General features: G+C 32.2%; 2 protein-coding genes across 2 annotated transcripts in view; one reads left to right on the forward strand and one right to left on the reverse strand.

Annotated features, from left to right (window-relative positions):
* Positions 1 to 711: 711 nt before the first annotated feature.
* Positions 712 to 11,194, reverse strand: LOC143082341 (prenylcysteine oxidase 1-like). Its single transcript, XM_076257985.1, has 5 exons — positions 11,076 to 11,194; positions 5,749 to 5,955; positions 5,314 to 5,491; positions 3,497 to 3,705; positions 712 to 2,800 (listed from the first exon to the last, which is right to left on the reverse strand). Exons 1-5 carry the CDS (start codon positions 11,158 to 11,160, stop codon positions 2,010 to 2,012), a joined length of 1,470 nt encoding a protein of 489 aa, XP_076114100.1. The 5' UTR covers positions 11,161 to 11,194; the 3' UTR covers positions 712 to 2,009.
* Positions 11,195 to 11,368: 174 nt separating this feature from the next.
* The window catches only part of LOC143082342 (uncharacterized), a 32,309-nt gene continuing 23,192 nt past the window's right edge, over positions 11,369 to 20,485 (forward strand). Inside the window, exons 1-2 of the mRNA XM_076257987.1 lie at positions 11,369 to 11,456; positions 19,498 to 19,702. Coding sequence (XP_076114102.1) covers positions 19,516 to 19,702 — 187 coding nt within the window. The 5' untranslated portion in view covers positions 11,369 to 11,456; positions 19,498 to 19,515. The remainder of the gene's footprint in view (positions 11,457 to 19,497; positions 19,703 to 20,485) is intronic.

The following is a 20,485-nucleotide window of genomic DNA, read 5'->3' on the forward strand; positions in this document are numbered from 1 at the left end:
TTCAAATCATTTTTCAAATTTCTAGCTCACATATAGAAATAGGAAGATGATGTGCGAGTGCCAATGAGACAACTCTCCATCCAAATATCGATTTAAAAAAGTAAACCATTATAGGTCAATGTACGGCCTTCAACACAGAGACTTTGCTCACACCAAACAAAAAGCTATGAAGGGACCCAAAATTACTAGTGTAAAACCATTCAAACGGGAAAACCAACCGTCTAATCTATATAAAAAACAAGAAAAGAGAAACACGTATAAATTACATAAACAAACGACAACTACTGTACATCAGATTACATGAATAACTCTACTGATCTAACAAAATAAAAAATGAAAAATGTCAACACATTGCTTATTTTCTTTCAAAAGAGAAACTGCATTCAACTCACTTAATTGTATCAAGTAAAACAAGAAATTGGGACAAATGAAGTATGAAGTGTAGGACGGTATGATTTCATATGAGCAGGTTTAAGTACTTTGTTCTAGCTTTTTGGAACTGTGAGCATTCTCTGATAGGATATTGTTATTTTATCATTTTGTTATTCTTGTTGGCTTTTGTGATTTTTTATAGCCTTGTCAAAGAATAATTGCATTCATCTGAAAGTAGTGTTGGAGCACTTTTTAAAAACCAGCAACCCATGTTTAAGGCAAAATAAGTTAAAAATTAAACAACAACAAAAAAAGTACAATAGGCATAAATAAAAATAAAAAAAATAAAAAAATAAAACCCCAGTACCAATAATATCCTTAAAAGGAGGTTAAACTCCTTGTCAAGTTTGAAATATAGACCAAAAATATCAAACGGACATTCAAACTCATAAGTCATGTAAGTTGATATCATTAAGATGCAAAATTCTTAAATCTTATATTTCACAATTTATATGTTAGATTGTACCCACACATAATAATGGTTTGTAATTTTTCAGACAGCCATATATATACTTTTGGCTAAAAATTGGGTAGGCTGACAGACTTGTAGTTTACATCATAACTACATAAAAATACCAAATTTTACAAAAACAATTATGAACACATAAGTACCAACTGTCTACCATTTGTAATCTACAAACACACACTTGCACTGTCATATACAAACTAAATTTTAAAAAAAGGTCCCAATCAAAAAATTATCTATCTAAAAGCTTAGTCAATGTCAATGTATGTAACAAACATCAAAATCTTCATTATAAAAGTAATGGAGCTTGTTTATTATGTTTATTTAATTCATTGACTTTTAATAATTAACAATTTTAAGAACATGGAATGATTCATATAAAAATTAAACTATTGTTTTCAGAGGGGGTCTATTTCTATACTAATTATAAGGTATAGAGAGAATGGGTCACTTTTTTGGAATGTCAAATACAATGTATATCAATAGGGTGCAATTTTAACAGAGTAATATAACAATAGACATAATAGATAGATACATTGTATTAAGAGAGGGGCGAAAGATACCAGAAGGAAACTGACAATGCCATGGCTAAAAATGAAAAAAAATGTTATTAAATTTCATCTTAACTAACGATGTACTGATCTCCTTATCTTATTAATATGAATGATATCCCATGTCTATAACATCTTACAAAGATGTCACAAATTTTATGCATGATATCCAATATATAACAAAGATTATTTAAGATCGTTGTCAATGCTTTGCTTACAAGAATTTGAAAACACTCCATTATACTTTCTGTTTGAACTTCCTTTCAGGATCCTCTGGTTTTGTTGTAATGACACACATCTTCAAAAGTATGGAAGCAGCTACACATTTCATTGGTTGATATAAAATTGATCAGAACAGAAATTAGAACAGAGTGTGTCACATACTTGTAAGCCATTCATTGATAATTGTTTTTAAAGACTTTTCTCTCCAAATAATCATGATAATCAAAGAATAAGAAATAATATTTAATCAGATTGTAAAAAAGTCTATCTAATGACTTAATGCATATGATTGATTGGAAAGATTAATAAATGACTAAATGAGTATCATTAATAGTTTCCTATAACTCTGTTTTATCTGCAGCTCCTTTAATATCAAAAGGTTCGTCTATTTTATCTAGGTTACCAGTCCAATGGTGGTGTGCTAGTAAGGCCACATTTTTGGCAGAGAGGACACTCATTTCCATCGCTGATGCCGCTAGTTCTATAGCATTAACATAATATATCTTATCATGTAATACAAAGGGAGGTAAACTGTCTGCTTTAAAATCATATTCTGGATAAGATCGCCAAAATACCATACGTAAATCGTCTTCACTATTAAAATAAGTCTTAACTTTCTCTTTATCCAGAGGTGTATTGGTAAAAACTTTATACACAGAAGTACCATCTACATCATTAACAGATTTTTGTTTACCAATTGAATTAAAATGAATTTTATCACTTCCTGTCAGTAATTCCGTAGGAAAGTCATCGGGAGAATTCAAACCAAAGTATGTAGCATTTGGACTACCTTTAATCATGGTAGTTGTCAGTACATGATATTTGTGTGGAAAGTTTTTAATCTCTGTTGTGAATCCTTCAAACTTGATAGAGTTTATATCAGGATGTAACGGTTTAGCTACTACTAAGATATCATATTCACGAGTTTTTATTTCATTCGCAGAAGCACAATTTTTACATTTGTAATCAATTTCATACAATGGTGGATCTTCCTCAACCAATCTGACAACTTTTACTTCACCTTCTATAACATTAGCTTTGGCATGTTTGACCAAAAGTTCTGGTACCTTTTTGTTTCCACCTTTAACTGACCAGAGTCCATCGTCAACACCAGCCATAGACACAACTCCTGGATTATAAAGAAAACATTGAGATAAAGAAAACAACAACTCAAATGACCAGTGGTGTTAACCTGGTATAATTTAAGGTAGAAGTCATTTGTAGGTAAACTTTTCTTATGAATAAAATTAGACATGCAAGGCCTTGTGTTGAAGACCTATAATGGTTTTCATTTATAAATTGTGAATTGGATGGAGAGCTGTCTCATTGACACTCGTACCAGATCTTCTTATATCTATATAATATTGCATAAACTGAAATCTTGAAGGTTTTTAAATGATTTATTAAAGGTGATCATAAAAAAGAAGATGTGGTATGATTGACAATGATCATTCATTTTCTTATACATGTTATAGAGAATTCCACATTTGTGACACATACATATATCTTGTTATGTTGAGACATTTTGAATTGAGATTTATTGTGATAAACATGATAAATGGGAGATAATCCAATTTGAAATATCCCAATGCAAAGACATAATTATATACCTGATACTTGTGTTAGTAAATATTAAGTATAAATTACATTGCAATTCTCTAATAAGACTGATAAATTTGTTTGTATTTGTAATAAAGACATTTGTCATGTGATCATCAATTATATGGGAGTTGTTCTACTCTTTGAAAAGCCATTCAGATATAATCGAGTAAATGGTAGGACAGTACTGTTATAATTTAGTAGCTCAGAAATACTATATATTTACCAACAAATGCTGGTACGTCTGTGGTCTGTCCATAATTAGTCCTCAGGGCACCCATTACCATTTCATTGATAAACTTGTCAGAGTAACCTTCTTTTTTCATGAGATCTTTGATGGTGATAGACAGATAATCAACAAACTTTGGATTCATGGCTGCCAGTAAATCTGTAACAGAGGTATAGGCATGCCCACCTGCCTGTATGTCATAAATTCTGAAATATAAAGATTTGATTTTAAAAAGTGTAAGCATATACTCTAATTGGTGTCAAGGTCAACATACAGTTTAGTATTAAATTTGAAGTTATCTCCCCTACTTCTAAAATGTTATAAATTTAATTTCAGGTCACATCTGATTGAAGAGTTAAAGGACTGCCATTCTTATGCAAGGAAAATGTACACAAAGGACAGCATTTTAAACTCTTATATAATTATCAAAGGACTTAATCCAACTCTTTTTGAGTGGCATTAAATATTATCTTCTTCTTCTAATGTGATGGTCCGTAAACTGGTAAAGACATAAGAATATTAAGATCCCTTATTTAAGTTCTTATCTTGATTAAGCATACAATATATGAAATTATAGTTCAAACTACCAATACCAAAAGTTGATAAATATTTTTGCTACAATTTGAATTACTCTGAAACTTCTGTATGATTGCACTTTCATGAAGCTTATTCCCACTTTTAAACATCATCTTCTGTTTAAACTGCAACATCTTAAGTAATCAATTGGAGATAATAGGCACCAAAAAAGGCTGCTCCTGAAATACTGTAGAAGCACAACTTTTTTTTGTGTGTTTTATTTACTGGTACATGTACGGTTCCTACAATTTGTAATGAAATGGTATAATTACTCTGTTATGATCTTCACCTATATAATTCTTTCTTTATCATGTTCATGTCCAATGAAATGAATGGATAAAATAAGACATTTCCATATTAAGGTAGCAATACACAGTTAGGAAAAAAACTTAAAATTGACGCTCATAATTTTTAAACACCCTCTTCCCCCTCCTGTCTAACAAAGAAGGCTTTATATGTGTGTTATGCATGTATATACTTTTAGAAAGAGAATCTTCCATAGATTTGATTTCTAATGGTCATAAGGGTGAAATATAATCCCTTTTGGGTGTAACCATGGCAACAATCAGCATTTCTTAGATACAAAATATAGCAAAAAAGGGGGGTGAACATGTCACAAAAGTCTCCAAAATTTGGTCTAAAGGAAAATTTCAATCAGTTAAAGTAATACCTTTCCTGAATCCATAGGTTTATATCTATCAAGTGGTTCAAAAAAAATCATATGCCTTCCTGCTCGTTTTTCCATAAAATTTAATTGAAAAGATCGAGCGCAAAATCTTTGTTGATAAACACTACCATAATTTATGGACCTATGGACGGTACGGATAGGAAAATACGGACTGTCAATCATATAAATGGCCTATAAAACATGTTAAAAACAATCTAAATATTCATATAAACACACTAAGAAGGCTATATTATTCTTCAATTATCTAAAAATCAATTTTATTGTACAAAAACTTTCATATTTAAAAAATTCACAGGGGCCATAATGCGAAACTAAACTTCTAACTGTGTATTGCTACCTAAAGTATAATGTAAAATTTGTACACAAAGTTAAGATTTTTGTGGTTTGTTATGTCTATGCAACTGAAGGCCTCCAAAGCTCCAATGCAAACAAAATATGAAGGCAAGTTGTTTAATTGCTTTTGAATGTCCACTTGCTATGGATGTGATAATGCAAACAATCCTCTTTAGATTTTCAGTTGAAATTAGATCTTTCTGTATGTGAATCTTACTTCATAAAGTCATTCATCAATTCAGTCTGTACCCAGTTTTGTATATTATATATATCCATTCCATATCTCCATAGTAACTGTGCCATGGCAACGACCTTGTATTTACTGGTCTTGACAACCACCTCCTCTCCATTCCATATCCCTAATGTACCTCCAGCATGTGATCTCTGGTCAAGACCTATACAATAACATAAATAGGCATGTTGAAAACAAATCTTAGGTATGCTATAATGTAGATGAAATTTTTTTTTGAAAATGTCAAGAAATGCTATCCAACCTGCATATTTCATGTATTTATTGAGACAAAATAAAAATATGGTCAGACTTATATTTCATTTACAATGTTCAAAGGAAACTATCTTTTTCCAAAAAGTTACTTTTTTTTTGTTCATATAAAGTATTATCAAAATAAATAATTATTTTTGATGAACTAACCTAAAATTTTGGTAAAATTAACCATGTACATATTTTTGGGATGAATGATTGCTCCTCCAACTTCATACTCGTGGTCACCTATGGAAACGGTTGCTAGTCTACCACCGACATTGTTTTTCTCATATATATCAATCTTTGCTTCGTCACCAAATAATTCTCTCATAAAATGTGCAGTTGATGTTCCACTGATTCCTGCTCCAATAATACCTACAAAAATATATATCTCTTTTAAAAGTAAGAACATGTTGTGGAAAGATTGCCAATGAGAAAAATCTTAACCAGAGACTAATCAATGTAGAAGGTTAGCAACTATTGGTCACTATATATATACAGACTTCAAAAGTGAGCAAGTTGTGACATTGAGGATAAATTCAGTATAAACATGTACACACCGAGTGTACCGAGTCTCATTCTCCAAATAATGTGTAAAAACATGGCGTCTTACCAAGAAACTCCAGCAACACTCTCTAAATCTTGGGAGGAAATCGGGAGAAACTTGGAGTAATTTAGAGGAAATAATTGAAATAGGAAAAGTAAAAGGAATGGTTGACCTGAAATTACATGTCACTCTCAGACCGTAGAGCCATGCTTTGTTGATTTTTATTACTTTTACCTGAAATCAACAAGTCAGATGGGAGAATTACTGGTCAAAAAGTCAGATGGGAGAATTACTGGGAGTATTTTGGGAGAGAAATCTGCTTTTCAATTTGAGCCGCATGACCCTATATATTTTTAGCTCACCTGGACCAAAGGGCCAAGTGAGCTTTTCTCATCACTTGGCGTCCGGCAACCAGTGTCGTCCGTCATCGTTAACTTTTACAAAAATCTTCTCCTCTGAAACTACTAGGCCAAATTGAACCAAACTTGGCCACAATCATCATTGGGGTATCTAGTTTAAAAAATGTGTGGCGTGACCCGATTAACCAACCAAGATGGCCGTCACGGCTAAAAATAGAACATAGGGGTAAAATGCAGTTTTTGGCTTATAACTCAAAAACCAAAGCATTTAGAGCAAATCTGACATGGGGTAAAAATGTTTATCAGGTCAAGATCTATCTGCCCTGAAATTTTCAGATGAATCGGTCAACCCGTTGTTGGGTTGCTGCCCCTGAATTGGTAATTTTGAGGAAATTTTGCTGTTTTTGGTTATTATCTTGAATATTATTATAGATAGAGATAAACTGTAAACAGCAATAATGTTCGGCAAAGTTAGATTTACAAATAAGTCAACATGACCGAAATGGTCAGTTGACCCCTTTAGGAGTTATTGCCCTTTTATATAGTCAATTTTTAACCATTTTTCATAAATCTAAGTAATCTTTTACAAAAATCTTCTCCTCTGAAACTAATGGGCCAAATTAATCCAAAGTTGGCCACAATCATCTTTGGGGTATTTAGTTTAAACTAGAGGCTCTCAAGAGCCTGTGTCGCTCACCTGTTAATGTGTTTACTGATGTCGGCCATCTTTGTTGGTAGGCGGGGTCAATAGACACTCTTTTTAAAAATAGATACCCTAGTATTATGATTGTGGCCAAGTTTGGTTAAATTTGGCCAAGTAGTTTTAGAAAAGATTTTTATACAAGTTACAAAAATGAGGAAAAGTTGTTTAATATTGACTCTAAAGGGCAATAACTCCTTAGGGGGTCCTCTAACAATTTTGATCATGCTGACTTATTTGTAGATCTTACTTTGCTGAACATTATTGCTGTTTACAGTTTATCTCTATCTATAATAGTATTCAAGATAATAACCAAAAACTGCAAAATTTTCTTAAAATAACCAATTTAAGGGCAGCAACCCAACAACAGGTTGTCCGATTCAACTGAAAATTTGTGAGGGGATATATCTTATTCTGATGGACATTAAAATCTTGAAAGATTTGCCCTAAATGTCTTGGTTTCAAAGATATAAAGCAAAAACTGCATTTTACCACTATGTTCTAATTTTAACCATGTCGGCCATTTTGTTTGGTAGGCTGGGTCATCGGACACATTTTTTAAACTATAAACCACAATGATAATTGTCGCCAAGTTTGATTAAATTTGGCAAAGTAGTTTTAGAGAAGAAGATTTTTAGAAAAGTTACAAAAAATGATGAAAAGTTGTTAAAAATTGACTATAAAGGGCAATAACTCCTTAAGGGGTCGACTGGCAATTTTGGTCATGTTGACTTATTTGTAGGTCTTACTCTGCTGAACATTATTGCTGTTTACAGTTTATCTCTATCTATAATAGTATTCAAGATAATAACCAAAAACTGCAAAATTTCCTTAAAATAACCATTTCAGGGGCAGCAACCCAACAACAGGTTATCCGATTCGTCTGAAAATTTCAGGGCAGATAGATCTTCACCTGATAAACAATTTTACCCCATGTCAGATTTGCTCTAAATGCTTTGGTTTTTGAGTTATAAGCCAAAAACTGCATTTTACCCCTATGTTCTATTTTTAGCCATGGCGGCCATCTTGGTTGGTTTGACGGGTCACGCCACACATTTTTTAAACTAGATACCCCAAGGATGATTGTGGCCAAGTTTGGTAGAATTTGGCCCAGTAGTTTCAGAGGAGAAGATTTTTGTAAATGTTTACGGACGACCGACGACAGACGACGGACGACGGACGCCAAGTGATGAGAAAAGCTCACTTGACCTTTCAGGTCAGGTGAGCTAAAAATGTGTGGCGTGACCCGGTTAACCAACCAAGATGGCCGTCACGGCTAAAAATAGAACATAGGGGTAAAATGCAGTTTTTGGCTTATAACATTTAGAGGAAATCTGACAGGGTAAAAATGTTTATCAGGTCAAGATCTATCTGCCCTGAAATTTTCAGATGAATCGGTCAACCCGTTGTTGGGTTGCTGCTCCTGAATTGGTAATTTTGAGGACATTTTGCTGTTTTTGGTTATTATCTTGAATATAATTATAGATAGAGATAAACTGTAAACAGCAATAATGTTCATCAAAATAAGATTTACAAATAAGTCAACATGACCGAAATGGTCAGTTGACCCCTTTAGGAGTTATTGCCCTTTATAGTCAATTTTCAACCATTTTTCGTAAATCTTAGTTATCTTTTACAAAGATCTTCTCCTCTGAAACTACTGGGCCAAATTAATTCAAACTTGGCCACAATCATTTTTGAGGTACCTTGTTTGAAAAATGTGTCCGATGACCTGGCCATCCAACCAAGATGGCCACCACGGCTAAAAATATAGAACAGGGGTAAAATGTAGTTTTTTGCTTATTACTCTGAAACCAAATCATTTAGAGGAAATCTGACAAGGAGTTAAATTGTTAATCAGGTCAATATATATCTGCCCTGAAATATTCAAATGAATTGGACAACCGGTTGTTGGGTTGCTGCCCTCCAATTGGTAATTTTTAAAGAAATTTTGCTGTTTTTGGTTATTATCTTGAATACTATTATAGATAGCTATATATAGCGATTTAAACTGTAAACAGCGATAATGTTCATCAAAGTAAGATCTACAAATAAGTCAACATGACCTAAATTGTCAATTGACCCCTTAAGGAGTTATTGCCCTTTATAGTCAATTTTTAACAATTTTCATTAATTTGGTAAATTTATGTAAATTTTTACCAAATATTTTTCTCTGTTACTAATGGGCAAACTTCATTATAGATATGATTGTAAGAAGCAAGAACGTTCAGTAAAGTAAGAACTTCAAACACATCACCATCACCAAAATACAATTTTGTCATGAATCCATTTGTGTCCTTTGTTTAATATGCACATAGACCAAGGTGAGCGACACAGGCTCTTTAGAGCCTCTAGTTTTAGTTGTAATGCAACACTGGCATTTCTAGTAACAGGAACTGCTACCCGTTTTTCCCTAGTTTGTGTAGTCTTTGAGAAAAAAAATACGGAACACTAGTACTACTATGGAAAATGCATTACGAATAATTGCGCTCTTGTAACCTATAGAGTAATGACACTTTTTTTTAATAAGGCTTTGAAAAATACTAAAAATTGTCCTTGTGCTCTGAAAAAATGTGAAACAGTGAGAAATGGGGTCAAATGGATTTTTCATCAACGTGAATTCATACTATAGTCTGTTTCCTATTTGTATTGATTTCTATATCTAAATCTAGGGTGGGCTCGAATGTCAACAAAGTATGAAGAGAATAAAACGTTTTTGTGTTTTCTACTGTTTTTATCGGAAAAAGCATGTGTTTATCTTGAATTTGAAGGTAAATTTTGGCTTTTAACCATAATGACCATGTCTCAGTTTACTGTTCTAGCAAAAGGCTAATTTCGTGAAAATTGGCCAAAAGGGTCCCTAAGCAAATACCAACGATTTAGTTAAATTGCAAAGTAGAAAAAATAATCTTGGCATTGAATATTGTAGTCCAAGAATAGTTTTTCTTGCCAAAGTAGTAATATTATTAAATTTTCAAAATTTGGAAAAACTATAGTCTGTTTCAAAAACGTGTTTTTTCAAGAAATGGTTTCATATAAAGCCATTCTTCAAAAATTCAATGTAGCTTTTCCATATCAGAACGGTTTTGTCGACAATATGATCAGTGCTGGATGACCTTCGAAAAATTAACATTATCTTCATTTCTCTTTGACCAGTACCCTATTTGGTGAAAAAATCAGTTCCAATTTTTGGCCTGCAAAAACTAATTCTCAAAATTCAGAGAGTGATCAGATAATGTTTTGAAGATGTGATATTATCTAGATAGACACTAGCGCGACTTTTGGCCCGGGCGCTTAATTTTCGGAATTTTTTTTCACTACCGTATAGGTTACAAGAGCGCAATTATTTGTTTACCCCAAGATGGTACTCAGAATAGAATCCTATACAGCTTCTGATTGGTTGATACAGGATTGGAATTATATTTAATCGAAAGCTTGTCCAATTGGGTTTAAAAATTGCTGAAAATTATATTCACTATTGACGAAGTTTAGAAAATATCTGAAATTTCTGTACGTCGGACCCATTAAAAATATGCCTTTTTCATTAAGCGAAAAAAGTAGACGATCTTTTTCGACTGCATTTTAAGTCAATTTGAGCCGCATGACCCTATATATTTTTTTAGTTGTAATGCAACACTGGCATTTCTAGTAACAAGAACTGCTACCCGTTTTTCCCTAGTTTGTGTAGTCTTTTAGAAAAAAAATACGGAACACTAGTGGTACCCTATGGAAATGCATTACGAATAATTGCGCTCTTGTAACCATATGGTAGAGCTTTTTACAGTTTTTACTCTTATCCAGTTTGAGAAAGTCCCCTTTACAATAGTGTTGAATTTTCAATCGTATGCATATCTAAATCTTATTGTCACACGTGTTCCGTTTATATTACCGATTGTTGGTATTTTCTGGACATTGGCATTATGAATGAAAGCACAAAAGATAACAAAACTGCAAGATAAAAACCGGCGCATCATCGTCACTGCTCGAGTCACACAGAAGTTGCTTCCCTTTGAGTTAAAGGCTTTAACATATATTTTCGAATTTATTCTTCATAATAAAAAGTTTATATAAAGAATAGCGAATTTAAAATCGCCCCTGATTATTTAGCCTTGTTAAATTAATTAATATCTAAAAACATATTTTATCAATGTCAATCAAACAAAATAACAAAAATACGAAATCAAAGTTTGTAAAATGCAGCTGTGAAAATGTTGATGATGTTCTGCATTTAAAATCAGAGATGAGTTACATAAATAACTGCAGTTTAAAGGTAAATGAATTTGCATTTATGCATGTAGTACCTATATTTATTTTACCAATCACATCCTAAATTAATATCATATTTAAATGGCATTGTACTAACATTGAAGAAGGATAAAATTATGAGGCTATGATTTGAGTGTACTTTATTAAAAGTAACAAGGAGACAGAAAACCATCTTTAAACAAATTCTTTATTTGCTTTGAAATCATCCGCGAGCGCATATAGTTATACACTGTATTCCCAGTCTTAACACACTGCATTGGTGGATCCAGGAGGGGTGGGGGGTTCTGGGGGTTTAAACCCCCCTTTTTTTGTAGACGATCAATGCATTTGAATGGGAGCATATAGTAGACCCCCTTTACTCTGGGTTAGGAACCCCCCTTTGTAAAATGGCTGTATCCGCCCCTGCACTGACAAGCTATGAGCCAGTCAAAAAAGTATGGCGAAAAGCTAAATTTGAGTGAATTTAGGGTAAAAAATCTGAATTGAATGATGAAGATTGTAACATTTTTCAATCAGGCTATATATTGCATTATCGCACCAAGAGTAAATGATTACATTTCGATTGGTTTAAAGCTGTTACGTGGTGACCTGCTTTGAATTTCCATAGGGGGTTTATTATTATTCGGTTAGAAAATTTCATAGGGGGATCATGATGTCACGTCTACTGTAAGTGGTGAACTCATCTATTGATGGTGTTGTGTTTCATGATCCATCAGTGTTTATTTTTTAACAAACAGTCCAGCATGCGATAAATTCGTTATATTGTTAACTACTGACCCCCTACATGCACTACGGACCATATAGGGTGAATAAAATCCACAGAAGATTCCGCCCTCTAGGGGGTCAGTTGCGAACCATATAACATATAATGTGATGCTGCAATGGTCCACTATGACAACAATAAATTGCTACGCCATATTTTACAACAAATGTTTTATTTTCAAATTTATAAAATTATCTCGAAATAACGTTTTTGTGATTTATGAATAAGGCCTCGGAAAAAAGATTGCACACATATAAAAAAAATATTTTATTATTAACAGATTAAATATGTTTAACAAAATGTTTTTTTTTTTTTTTATATTTTCCAGCTTAGAAAGCAAAAGTATAAATATGAACTTCTGTTGCTATCTTTGTATCAGTTGGTTCCACTCATTTTACTTTTTAACACAGCCTTATTTGACCGGTGACCCTGTTACATGAATGGGCTTACCATGCTTACCGGGCATACAGTGTAGACCAAAATCGAACAAATGAACCAGCCCCTGGCCTGTATGTTTTAATAAGGTCATAAATCTGAAGGAAAGATCAGTGAAAGCTTACATTCTTTAATCTACAAAATATGTCTAATTAACATGATTAAAATTAATTAAGTGTAAGTATGTAAGCAAGTAAATACCTACATGTACATGTAAGTAAAACTTTATTTTGATTCAACGTATTGACAAACGTACTAAAACATAAGCTCTAGAATGAGCTTTTCATCGTACTTATTCGTAGTTTAATTATATTTTGTGATAACAACGTTAACACACCTTATTGTTATTTGGAAACTTGTCCCGCTTGACAAGATACATGTAATCTGTTTTGCTTGAACTTTGGATTTTCAAGATAAAGATATTTTCTTTTATTATGTCAAAATTTTACGTGAACTTTTATTATGTTTATGACGTCAAGTAACGCAGTTTATACCAAACTTTTAATGGTTTGTCTAACCCAAAAAGAAATGCAATGTTTTTCTACAACATTGTACTAAATTTTCATCTAAAATTTCTGAATTTCTGTCTGACTAAATGACTTTTGTCTGGGACTCTGGCATTTTGTCTGTCCGACAGAGTTTGGGATTAACCAGTAATGGCGGATAAATAGCGATAAGGCATTGTAAGGTGTATTGATAAGTGCAGGAAATCTTTGTCTTTGAAACAAAATTCAAGGTAACATAATTATAGTCATGATGGTTGTATTTTATCCGTTTGGTTCAGCTGTGCCCTAAATTTGCAGCCATTGTCTTATGAGAATGGGGATGTTTAATCTGATAATGATGATACATTGTACTAAAAACATTTTTTTTATACTCTTGAACATTTTTTTCTTTCTACTTGAATTTTACTCCTCCTTCATGTCCTTTTCCAAGAAAAATATGAATAAAAAATGACATGAAAAGATGTACATGTTACATACACATGATACATGTATTATAATTGTATTTCATTTCTAATTAATTGTATAACACTTCTAACTTGACCTGCATTGTGTAAAGAAAAAACACAGGTTCATTTCATGAAACAAAAATTATAAAAGCTCAGAATAAACATGATAAAAGAACCCTGTTTTATTTCATATTCTAAACACAAACATGACAAGTAAAGGAGATTTTCAACTTAGGGCTACTACAATGAAGTAATTTTACAAAACTGTGTGAATTTAGCTTATTAATGATAAAAATAATTGTGACAAAGGACTTAAAAAACTAAAGCAATTTAAAGAACACAAAAAGATCAAGAATCAACAAGGAAATTGTGATAATATAGTTTAATGGACTGCTTTTTCCTCTGAGGAAAATAATAGGGGGATCATACATTTGTAGTACTACATGTACTAGTCTAATAAGACTTAAAATAGTACCTTTTTAATGCAATTGCACCATTCTTATTTGCAACATCTATTAATTCTGAAATTGAAAGAAAAAATAATTTGGATAAAGGAGTAGGTCCGATAAGACCTCTTTTTGGCCCCAAAATATAGCAGTTTTACAAAATTGTTAAAATGTAAACTTTTAGTTATTTATTGGACAGTATAATGCTTCTGCTACATAAATATGGGCTGTTTTTGACAATACAATGCACATATATCGGGTACTAGCACCATTAAGTCGTGCTAAATTACTGAAATCTTCACAATTCCATCATTTTAGTTAAAATGTAGACGGTTTTCGGGTCAAACGAAAATGGCTGCATTCGTGTTCATCCTTGATATTGAAATGTAAGTTGTATTTTATGATAAGACATAACATATATAAAGGTTAAGGATGAACACGGATGCGGCCACTTTCATTTTTGACAAAAAACATCAGAAAAGTGACATTTTTCGGCATATTTGGTAGATTTTTGATGTTTGAGCTTAAATCAGATCGAGTTTAATGACTAAATCAGTTAAAATCTTTCACATACACTAATTGATTCAAATGAAATAGACACTTAAGTGTTTAAAAAATGGTCAAAATCTGATTCGTCATGATAAAAATGTGTTGACAATTCAGAAAATGACAGAATAATTTACATGTAGGTAAATTTGTGTGTTTGTTTAACATGTTTAACATGTTTAATCAAACAGGATGAAAACCAATTTTTTTATTATGCCCAATATGGTCAATTTAATCATGTTTGTACATCATTAAATCTGTAATCTACGACAATTAAAACTGCCTGAGAATTTACAAGCATCCAAGTAGCACAGTTTATAACCATTATGGCATAATCAAAGGAGTAGGTCCGGTAAGGACCGATTTTGGCCTCAAATTTCAGGTTCATCTGACGAAAGATTTTGACCACTTTTTAAACACTTAAGTGTCTATTTTATTTGAATTAATTAGTTTATGTGAAAGATTTTAACAGATTTAGTCATTAAAAACGATCCGATTCAAGCTCAAATATGAAAAATCTACCTAATATGCCGAAAAATGTCACTTTTCAGATGGTTTTTGGTAAAAATGAAAGTGGCCGCATCCGTGTTCATCCTCAACCTTTATATATGTTATGTATTATCATAAAATACAACTTACATTTCAATATTAAGGATGAACACGAATGCGGCCACTTTCGTTTTACACGAAAACCGTCTAAAATTTAACTAAAATGCTAGAATTATGAGGATTTCAGTAATTTAGCATGAATTAATGGTGCTAGTACTGGATATATGTGCATTGTATTGTCAAAAACAGCCCATATTTATGTAGCAGAAGCATTCTACTGTCCAATAAATAACTAAAGGTTTACATTTTAACAATTTTGTAAAACTGCTATATTTTGAATTTGTAGCCAAAAAGGGGTCTTACTGAACCTACTCCTTTAATCATTGTTTGTGGTATTTATATAGATATATATACATGTACATGTAGGTCTGGTCCCAAGTCAATAATAACTGGTCTGTCATACAGTCTTTGGTTTATCGATACATCATTTCATGCCATGGCCTTTTATATATATACATGTACATGTATATGTGTGTCTCCCCTAATTTTCAGATTAAACATTGTTGTGCCGATGTCTAAAGTAGATATAAATATCTATATTCTATAAGGTTTGGGTTTACTCTTTGTTTTTGAAATGACCATAATTATCATATAGTTGTTTAAATCTTATAGTCTCTTGTCATGCCTGTGGATACATGTAGTTATCTCATTAGCAATCTTACACATTTTCTTTTTAATGTCTGATAACATATTATCATCCAAAAACCATCAGGCCACATTTAAAAGAATGTCTGTTTCCCCTCCCCCGGGTCTACCCTTTAATTTGGAAACAGACCAGGAAGGCAGGTTCTTTTTTTTTTTTTTTTTTTTTTTAACTGGATGTGATTGTCATAGCATGGTGACTTGGTCACATGAATGGTTTGACTTGTCCAGTCCAGGTCACTTATCAGTTGTTTGTGCTCAATTTGAGTGTATTTATTTAGATTATCAATCCTTCTGCTTTCAAGCACTTTCCAAAAATGGAAACAAATTATTTTCAGGAAAAAAATAATTTCGATTTTTTTGTGGAAAATAATTTTTTGACCCGGGGGCTTATTTTTGGACCCGGGTGGGGGGAGGGGAAACAAACATATTTTTAATTTTGGCCTCAATAAAATATTTCTTGATAATTGCTACCTAACTTTGAGTAAATGAAACATTTATGGTCCCTCTTATGCATGTTTATGTAGTGATTAAATGATTGTCTCTGATGATCAAACACTTGTCTTTGAAAGCTAGATGATGCTAACAATTAATTAATGATGTTTCCAGTCCTCTGTCATGTTTGTGTACAAATACCAAGATCCGGGAGAAAATAAATAGCTCAATAATTACATGTCATTGCATGTAGTTCTTCAATATGGATATACCTTTAATATTTCTTAAATTTCAGTTGATAAATACATGCAAATACATGTATATATATATAGAAATTGAAAAAAAAAATTGAGCTCTCTGAAGGTATAGGCCAAATGACCCAAGATGGTCAGCAAATGTTGATTCTTTTAATGTCCCCTTACTTCCATACATATTTTACTTCTTTAATTAAAGCATGGAGAGTTTTCAAACATCCTTTACATTCAATTTTTCTGGTTTTATTGTTCCTGATGAAGATAAATCTAGAAAATACTTTGGGTGCACTAAATTAAAAGTGATATATCTTCTTATTAATTTGTTATAAATATGATCATGATGATATCAATATCACAACACTAAATAAAATGCTTCTGAAATTGATGTCCTGTATTCAAGTTCTTCATTCATGTCATTAATCGTTCATTAGGTACCAAATATATATATATATTAGATTTTGTTCAACATTGTATGTTGGCTGAGTTTCCAATAAGAAATTTGTCCTTGATGGTGTATTGATCTAACAGTGCATTAACAGTTTACTGGGTTGTTTACGTTAGGACTTATATATGTAACTGGCCACAGCATGGTCCTGTCATTTGCCTGTGTTGTATTTTAATAAATTTTGTCTACTTATGAATAAAAATTCAAGAATATTATGAGGAACGTTTGTAAAATGTACATTTTGTTTAAGGGCATGTATCATGTGTATAAGTGACAGTATTCATGGTCCTCATGGTATTAGTACATAGATATGATAGAAAAAATAAAAACCCAGGCCTCAGTAATTTTTTTAGAAAAGAGAAAAATTATCACAAGAGTTTTGTTATTAAGTTTTTGACTTGCCCTACTGAAGTATCTGAGATAAACCCTAATGGCCATTAAATTGTCTCTATTTTTAGTGTTGCTCAATCTTTAGTTTTGTATGTAGTGTAGTGTTATGTAAGAATGCTATAAATCTGTCTTTTTATGCCCCTGCTGTAGCGTAGGGGGCATTAACTTAATTAAGTTTTACCCTTATAATTATCCGTCTGTACGTAAGTATGACATTCTTCCATACTCCTAAATTTGTTTCTGTTGTCTAACTTGAGTTTGTCTCTTGAAAACAAATGTTATGAAACTCATACACTGCGCTTATTGTATAGTTAACACAAAACACAGATCAAGTTTGAATTTTGGTTGTGTCACTCAACCATTCTAGAGTTATGCCCTTTCATAAATGGAAAAATTTCGTTTGCCTCAATCAAATCTTATGAAACACAATTCTTATTACCACAAAATGCAGATGAAGTTTGAATTTTGGTGGTGTCACTTTAACCATTATCAACTTATGCATGCAAATTTTTTAGTTTCCATTCTCTAACTAAAGTTTGCCTTACCATATGTTGTGAAACTTATACATAAAGCTTATATTACCACAAAATGCGTCACTTTATAAATTAACCATTATAGATTTTTAAGCACCTTTATTAATCGAAAAATTGCAACTACTGTAGAAAAACTAACAACCCTAGACAATTAAGATTGGAGTTCAGGATTCAAGCTCACAAACCTTAGTGTTGACAGGCTAGTGATTCAGTAGGTCGACTACTTTGACCACTCAGCTACCAAGGCCTCCTATAAGGGAGAGAATTTATGTTCATGACAAAACTGTAAATCTTCATACATACATTGTATCAGATATATTAAAAGTTTATAATCTTAAGAAGTAAGTAATTAATACTACAGAAATGTGTTAAATGCAGAGAAAGTAATACATTTAACTTAAATAATGATAAAGAGGCAGATAATAGGAAAGGGAAAATCAACAATGGGGAATATATTATAACATGTATAAGTCACAGAAAAACCAGACAAAAACATCACCAAAAGGAAAACAAAATAAATGGAGAATACAGATGATGTCTCAGCTTGCATAACAACATTATAAAGGGACATAACTCAAGAACGCTAAAAGTGACGCTACCCATTGTATTGTACATCCTGAATTTTTTTTTGAATTGTTCAAATGACTGAATATTAGAACTGTCAGGTACATGTATATAACACTTATTTCTGATAGTCACCTGTGACAAAAAGAGATCATCCTTGAATAAAAAACATTTGACAAGAAGCAGTAAAAGTCAAAATTTGCATTCACCAAAACCTTGAACAGAATCAACATTAATTTGATTAAACCTGAGAACCCAATCCTAGAATAAATGGACTCACATCATGGAGTGTCAAGCATTGTTAATAGCAGTGTTCAATTGAAAGCACTATAAACATATTGATGTATATAATCAAAATTGGCACAATATAAAAGTTTACAACAGAATGTATTTAGAAGTTTGCCTGACCACAGTTCCAATATTGATCATGTACATCTCTGTGATCAATACAAGAATCTCTATACTTCATTAACAGTCAAGGTTCCTATCAAATTAAATGAACAGTATAACGTCATTGGTTTATATACCTACAAACATGCAATGTTATCATTGAATAAAGGTGAAAGATTCATCTTATTGTCTAAGATTGATTCACTTATAGTTATTTATCAAATGTGTCTGGCATTGTCTGTAGAATTTGATTCAGTTCCATTTTTAATACATAACTATATTACTAACACCAAATTATAATACAGGTTTCATACAATCATGACAATAGTGAGCTATACTGTAAATTTGTGTGATGTGATATTTTATGGTAAAGTGACCAAGGAATGAATGTTTTGTCCTAAATCATGTAAATATAAACTCTTCATTACTGCAGGAATCTGCACCAATTTTCTTTTTTTGTGCTGTTTAAATGAAGTTCAAGGCATATATATATATATATCATATTGCTGAAGACCAATGCAGTTGTCATAACACAATTATTTGATAACTTAAATTGTCTCTATATATATTTTTGTTAAGAGTGGGGTATATTAACTACAGGGATACTGTTGGCTAACTTTTTTTCTTTTTTTTTTTGACAGGTGTAGGGTGGTGAAGGCATGGCATGTTATGGTCTATGCAAAGACAGATATGTACTACAGACCAAAGCATTGCTGCCCCACCCCTGGGAATCTTTAGCTGATCTTTGCCAAGACTTATACGAAGCTACTGTCATCCAAGGAAATAAAAGATTGGTTGTATGTGTAGCCTGCTCTGGACAAAACTACAAGATTGATCTAACTTCTGGTAAGTCTCACCCTAAACGCATCACTTGTTTAAGCTATCTGGACTTTGTGTAGTTTTTAACTGGATTTTTGTGACAAAAATGTCGGTTATTGATTTGGGAATGTACAGCGGGTGGCCGGGCGGTCGGGCGGGCGGGCGGCAATCAAATGTTGTCCGTGCATTAACTCATGAACCGTTCAACCAAAGCTTTTAAAATTTTAATATGTTGTTACTGACAACTAAATGAAGGTCAAGTTCAATAATGGCGATTTTGACTTTTACCGTTCAGGAGTTATGGTTCTTGAAAGATTGAAAAATGGTGTTTCCAGTCGTGTCCGTGCATTTTCTCATGAACCATTCAACCAAAGCTTTTCAAATTTTAATACGTTGTTACTGATGACAAAATAGAGGTCAAGTTCAATAATGACGATTTTGACTTTTACTGTTCAGGAGTTATGGTTCTTGAAAGATCGTAAAATGGTGTTTCTATTCATATTGTTGCATTTACTCACGAACCATTCAATCTTAGCTTTTCAAATTTTAATATGTTGATACTTATGACAAAATGGAGGTCAAATTTGATATTGACGATTTTCACTTTCACCAATCATCAGTAATGGTTCTTGTGATATTGCCAGGACACAAATAAATATGTTAATAAATCCGGTTAGCTGTCGTTGTGACAGCCTCTTGTTTGTTTGTTTGTTTCTGTTTATATATCAATTATTTGTTGGTTTTCATGGTGTTGGTGGCTAGTAGATCTGTAAAAAGTAATAAGGAGATGAGACATTTGCTATCCATGAA

This window comes from Mytilus galloprovincialis, chromosome 7 (genome assembly GCF_965363235.1).
Source record: "Mytilus galloprovincialis chromosome 7, xbMytGall1.hap1.1, whole genome shotgun sequence".
NCBI classification, from domain to species: domain Eukaryota; kingdom Metazoa; phylum Mollusca; class Bivalvia; order Mytilida; family Mytilidae; genus Mytilus; species Mytilus galloprovincialis.